Raw genomic sequence first — 6,641 nt, forward strand, 5'->3', positions numbered from 1 at the left:
AAAAAAAAAAAAAAAAGAAAATAGCTTTTTGAATTGAATCTCTTTCCCCAAAACATGGCTATAAATCGACATTTCCCTAGAGTTGAGAATGAGCCTAACACTGACTGGGTTAAAAGGCTTCTTATCAATTTAATTTGCTCTTGCCCTCCCTCCCCACCAGTGTGGATGCAACTAGAGAGACAAACCGCCTGGGAAGGCTGATTAATCACAGCAAATGTGGGAATTGCCAAACCAAACTGCATGACATCGACGGCGTACCTCACCTCATCCTCATTGCCTCCCGAGACATCGAGGCTGGGGAGGAGCTCTTGTATGACTATGGCGACCGCAGCAAGGCTTCCATCGAAGCCTACCCGTGGCTGAAGCATTAGCTGGCTGGCCCGTCGCCCTCCTTGCCTCACCCCTTCTTCTTCAAAGGACAAAGTGCCCTCAAAGGGAATTGATTTTTTTTTTACACACTTAATCTTAGCAGATGACTTCAGATGTTTTTAAAAAGTATATTAAGATGCCTTTTCACTGTAGTATTTAAATATCTGTTACAGGTTTCCAAGGTGGACTTGAACAGATGGCCTTATATTACCAAAACTTTTATATTCTAGTTGTTTTTGTACTTTTTTTGCATACAAGTCGAACGTTTGTGCTTCCCGTGCGTGCAGTCAAAGACTCAGCACAGGTTTTAGAGGAAAGAGTCAAACATGAACTAGGAAGCTGGGCAAGTCTCCTGCCTCCAGTGGAAGAGCTGGGACTTTGTCCCCACACTCCCAACGTCTAGGGACGGGGTGGGTGTGAGGAAGACGCTGCCTCCCGAAGCCTGGACGAGATGTTTTCAAGCTCTTGTTCTCCTGATATCTCGTCAGGCACACATTGAAGTGTATGAATATTTTTTAAAAAGGTTTCACAGTAAGCTAGTCTTCCCCTCTGCTTTCTTGAAAGCTTACTGACCCCATGGCCTGGGAGCACGGGCCAGGCATAGATTTACTCTTCCAGAGGCTGCCGCTTTTCTGGGCACCTTGAAGCATCAGGGCAGGAAATCAAACCAGATGTGGGCAGGGAAAGCATTGCTTACCTACCTTGCCAGGGCAGGGTTTCCTGAAACTGGGTTAATTCTTTATAGAAATGTGAACACTGAATTTATTTTAAAAAAATAATAATAAAAAAATCAAAAAGAAACCAAAAAAATTTAAAAAAGAAAAAAAAAACCACAGAAAACAACTTACATGTATATAGGTATTGAAGTGAGTGAAGTGGCTGCGTTATATTGGGGGGGGGGGTGTTTTTGTTTTTGTAGAAGAGATTTGAGATGGTACTCTATTCTAAATCAGAAATAAAGTTTTGTAGTGGGACCAGAAATTACTTACCTGACATCCCATCCCTACCCTACTCACCTGATTTTGCTGGGTTGAAAGTTCCAGACCTGCTGTCAAGGCCTTCTGTTTTGTCAGACCACCCAGTGTCCTTCCTGTGAAGATGTAGCCATGAATTGGAGTGTGAGGACCCCTGCCCCAGCCACCAGTGCCTGCCTCAGAGAAAGGTGCCCAGGTGTGCAGGGGAGGGGGCAGGGCCCAGCAGCCCCTAGGGATCAAGGATATGGCTGAAGTTTTCACCTCAACTGTGATGGCAGGAGTGGGTAGCTTCCTCCTCCCTCCTTAAGTAGGACCGCTTCTCACATACTGTCCCTTCAGTCCAGTGGGCTAGGGTCTCTGGCTCACTCTGGTCCCAGGTAAATGTGAATGGAGACAGGTATGAGAACCTGTCCTCATCCTTGATTCATCCCCCACCCCAGGCCTCACGACGGTGCTACCTAAGAAAGTCTTCCCCCCACCCTAGTCAGCCTGGTCAGCGGTCAGCAAATTGGAGGAGGATCAACAGGAGTGTGTAAATGTGAGATAAAAATGTCTTGATTGTACCTGTTTGTGGTTTAGCTTTGTATTTAAACAAACAAACAAAGGAAATAAACTTGAAAATTATTTGTCATCATAAAAATGAAGCAAGAAAAATTAAAATATTTATTGCCAGGCGAGACTACCTGTCTGTGTCTTTTTCTTTTCACAAGGCAAAGGTTCCATTTTATTTTATAAAAGGGTCATATGCCCTATGATTCTAAATTGGTGAATGTCCTCCAAAAATGCCAGAGATCCTTGCTGATGTCATCTTGAGCCTGTTCCCTAGAACAGCTGAGTTCCTCAGTTTTCTCATCTATAGAATGCAGGGTGTCATAGGGTGCTTGTGAAGATCCAAAATTAATGCAGATTGAACCGTAGAATAATGCCTGGCATGCGGCAAGCATCATAAATTTTAGCTGCTATAATTGTCATTAATGTTTAAGCATCTATCAACCCTGTGACCTTGTGCAAATCAATTCCTTCTCTGAATTTGTCCATCAAAGAGGAGTCTGTATCTTCACCTTGCAGGGGACAGTGTGGCCTGGTATCCAGGTGCTTAGGCCTAGAACAGTGGCTATGTAACCCTAGGAAGGTATGGACCTTCACTTTCTTCCTCTGTGACATGGAAGCAAGAATACTAATGAAGGGGTGATTGTGAGGACTTAGTGAGTTAATGCAAAAAAGAGCCTTAGTGCATTAGTGCCTTGACGTAGATTCCACAGTAATCAGTGTTCACTATGAGGATTAAAAGTGTGGGTGGTTTTTACATTCACTTTTGTTTTCAGTCTCATTCTATTGCCCAGGCTAGAGTACTCTGGCTTCAGCCTAGCTCACAGCAACCTCAAACTCCTGGGCTCAAGTGATTTCTTGCCTCTGCCTCCCAAGTAGCTGGGTACCTACCACAACGTCTCGCTCTTAGTTGGGCTGCTCTCGGACTCCTGAGCTCAACTACACCCAGCTTACTGTCAGTCTTAACAAGTGCTCAGGACCAATTGCTAATAAGTGCCTTCAAGTTCTGATATATAGGTCCTATATTTAATCTTTTAAAAACAATTGCTGGCTGGTCACTGTGGCTCACACCTATAATCCTAGCACTCTAGGAGGCCAGGGCAGGTGGATTGCTTGAGCTCAAGACCAGCCTGAGCAAAAGTGAAGCCCTCTTTTCTACTAAAAACAAAAACTGAGGCAAGAGGATTGCTTGAGCCTGAGTTGGAAGTTGCTATGAGCTATGATGGTATGGCACTCTACCCAGGGTGACAGCTTGAGACTCTGTCTCCAAAAAAAAATTGTGGAGCGGTGCCTGTGGCTCAAAGGAGTGGGGTGCCGGCCCCATATGCCAGAGGTGGTGGGTTCAAACCCAGCCTCTACCAAAAACTGCAAAAAGGAAAAAAAATTGCTACAGCAACCACTTCTTAACACCTCTCAAGGTCCCCAGGCCTGGCTTGAAAACCTGCTTCTAAGCTTGTTTCTCCCTCTGCAGGGTTTGTAGTTAGAATCCTACCATGTGGAGTCTAGAGCCCTTCTAATGCCACAGCTCTGTTACCTATGGTTACACCAGGCTGGTCTCCAGGAGAAATGCTCCCACATGCCCCATCATCTGATTTTACATACAGTTGTATTCCAAGTATTTCACTTTTTTGAGCCTCTCTGGGGTACCAGTGTCATAAGGGCTGTCTTAACTTGACTTTTTTTTTTTGCCCTTGGTAGAGTGTTATGGCATCCATAGCAACCTCAAACTCTTGGACTCAGCAGATCCTCTTGTCTCAGCTTCCTGAGTAGCTGGGACTACAGGCAGGGACTACTATTATTATTATTATTATTAATTTTGTTTTTTTGAGAGACAGAGTCTCACTTTGTTGCCCTCTGTAGAGTACTATAGCATTACAGCTCACAGCAACATCCAGCTCTTGGGCTTAGGCAATTCTCTTGCCTCAGCCTCCCAAGTAGCTGGGATCACAGGTGCCCACCACAACATCTGGTCATTTTTTGTTGCAGTTTGGCCGGGGTCAGATTCAGACCTGCCACCCTCACTATATGGGGCTGGCGCCCTACTCACTGAGCCACAGGCGCCACCCACGCCCAGCTATTATTGAGAGATGGGGGTCTCCTACTCTTGCTCAGGCTGGTCTCGAACTCCTGAGCTCAAGTGATCCACCTGCCTTGGCCTCCCAGAGTGCCAGGATTACAGGTGTGAGCCACTGCAGCTGGCCTTTAACTTGACATTTTTCTTTTTCTTTTTTTTTTAGCAGAGACAGAGTTTAACTTTGTCGCCCTTGATAGGGTGCTGTGGCGTCACACAGCTCACAGCAACCTCTAACTCCTGGGCTTAGGCAATTCTCTTGCCTCAGCCTCCCAAGTAGCTGGGACTATAGGCACCCCCAAAAAACCCAACCAATTTTTTGTTGCAGTTTGGTTGGGGCCGGGTTGAACCCACCACCCTCCGTATGTGGTGCCGGTGACCTACCCACTGAGCCATAGGCACTGCCCTAACTTGACATTTCTTAATGAGCAGGTTCTTTCACCACGTCCGTCCCCATGAAGGGGCACTTAAATAGGGTACCCCTCAAGCCTGGAAATTGAGGAGATACGTATAAATGGCTTAGTGATAGCAACATACTTTTGTTTCTAAATTATGGCCATCCTGCACCCTGTAGATGGGGACACTGAAGCAAGAGTGGTTTTGGAGGAGGGAGGACAGCTGCCACAGCTGGGACTCTGGGCTGTAAGGCGTGGAGGGCTGGTCTAGGGCAACATTGGTCCCAGGAGCTGCCCCTGCTCTGCAGTCCAGCCAAGGTTGCAGACTTTCCCCTCTCTAGAACACTAGTCTGTGATCTTGCTGCCCTTGGCATGAGTTCTGTGTGTGGTTCTGGAGTCAGGATGCATGTTCTGCAGGTTTGCTCTCACTGCAGAAACTTCTCCTCACTCCCCTTGTTAATAGGGGAGCACCCAGCAGAACTGCAGCATTACACAAAGTGCTAGGGATCAAGAGACCCTGACCTCGTGGCCCTGTTGGGATAGGAATCCAAACTGGACTCTTAGATGCTACTGAATCTTTGTGGGAGACACAGTGGTTACAGCCTGAGTGTGGAGTTTGTACCTGGGTTCAAGTCCTGCTGCTTTTTTCTAGCTAGGGACCTTGGACAAATCCTTTCACCCCATTATACTTTAACTTCCTGGGTGTCCCTTGAGAACAATACCCCTGATTTCACAGGGGTATGGAGAGACAGCCCGAGTTAAGATGGTGTGGGTGGGGCATGCAGTAAGTGGTTATTAATACTGTCAATGCTGGGTGGCTCCTGTGGCTCAGTGGGTAGGGTGCTGGCCCCATATACCAAGGGTAGTGAGTTCAAACCCAGCCCCAGCCAAACTGCAACAAAAAATAGGCATGTGGCAGGCGCCTGTAGTACCAGCTACTCAGGAGGCTGGGGCAAGGGAATCGCCTAAGCCCAGGAGTTAGAGGTTGCTGTGAGCTGTGACGCCACTACACTCTACCAAGGGTGACAAAGTGAGACTCTGTCTCTAAAAAAAAAAAGTACTGTCAGTGCTGGTGGCTCATGCCTGAATCCTAGCACTCTGGGAGGCTGAGGTGGGTGGATTGCTTGAGCTCACGAGTTTGAGATCAGCCTGAGAAAAAGCGAGACCTTGTTTCTACTGTGAAGTATGACACCCCCGCACTACCCAAGGTGACAACTCTGTGTCAAAATAATAATAATAATAATACCATCAGCGCTTTTCAGAGACTGGGCACATAACATAGAACTTTGCAGCTAAGAGACCAGGTTTTTGTTTTGTTTTGTTTTTTGAGACAGAGCCTCAAGCTATTCCCCTGGGTAGAGTACTGTGGCATCACAGCTCACAGCAACCTCCAACTCCTGGGCTCATGTGATTCTCTTGCCTCTGCCTCCCAAGTAGCTGGGACTACAGGTGCCCGCTGGAACGCCTGGCTATTTTTTTTTTTTTTTTTTGGTTGCAGCTGTCATTGTTGTTTGGTGGGCCTGGGCTAGATTTGAACTGCCAGCTCAGGTGTATGTGGCTGGCACCTTAGCCGCTTGAGCCACAGGCCCCGAGCCAGAGACCAGGTTTTTATCTATTTATTTATTTTTTTGAGACAGAGTTTCTTTGTTGCTCCCTGTAGAGTGCTACAGTGTCACAGCTCACAGCAACCTCAGACTCTCCAGCTAAGCAATTCTCTTGCCTCAGCCTCCTGAGTTGCTGGGACTATAGGCTGCCACAATGCCCAGCTATATTTAGAGATGGGGTCTTGCTCTGACTCAGGCTGGTCTCGAACTTTTGAGCTCAGATGATCTGCCTGCCTAGGCCTCCTAGAGTGCTGGGATAACAGGCCTGAGCCACCACGCCTCGCAAGAGACCACGTCTTTTTTTTTTTTTTTTGAGACAGTCTTACTTTCTCGCCCTTGGTAGAGTGCTATAGTGTCACAGCTCACAGAAACCTCAAACTCCTGGGCTTGAGTGATTCTCTTGCCTCAGCCTCCCAAGTAGCTGGGACTATAGATGCCCTCCACAACACCCGACTATTTTTAGAGATGAGGTCTTACTCAGGTCTTAACTCCAGGCCTGCACTTGCAACCAGGGTAGCCACTTCCGAGTAACATGACCTTGTGAAGGTAGTTGAACCTTCCAGAGTCTCAGTTTGCAAATCTGTAAATGGGGAGAGATCAGTACTAGTCCCTATCTTGCTGAGCTGTTTTATAAGGACCAAATGAGATGGCTCGGCGCCTATAGCTCAACCGGCTAAGG

At 47.1% G+C, this 6,641-nt stretch overlaps 1 protein-coding gene across 1 annotated transcript in view; it reads left to right on the forward strand.

Moving 5' to 3' along the window:
• KMT5A (lysine methyltransferase 5A) overlaps positions 1 to 1,212 on the forward strand; it is a 19,257-nt gene extending 18,045 nt beyond the window's left edge. The window contains exon 7 of the mRNA XM_012809064.1: positions 161 to 1,212. Coding sequence (XP_012664518.1) covers positions 161 to 371 — 211 coding nt within the window. The 3' untranslated portion in view covers positions 372 to 1,212. The remainder of the gene's footprint in view (positions 1 to 160) is intronic.
• Positions 1,213 to 6,641: the final 5,429 nt, after the last annotated feature.

This window comes from Otolemur garnettii, unplaced genomic scaffold (assembly GCF_000181295.1).
Source record: "Otolemur garnettii isolate 467f Iridium unplaced genomic scaffold, OtoGar3 scaffold00099, whole genome shotgun sequence".
Classification (NCBI taxonomy): Eukaryota; Metazoa; Chordata; class Mammalia; order Primates; family Galagidae; genus Otolemur; species Otolemur garnettii.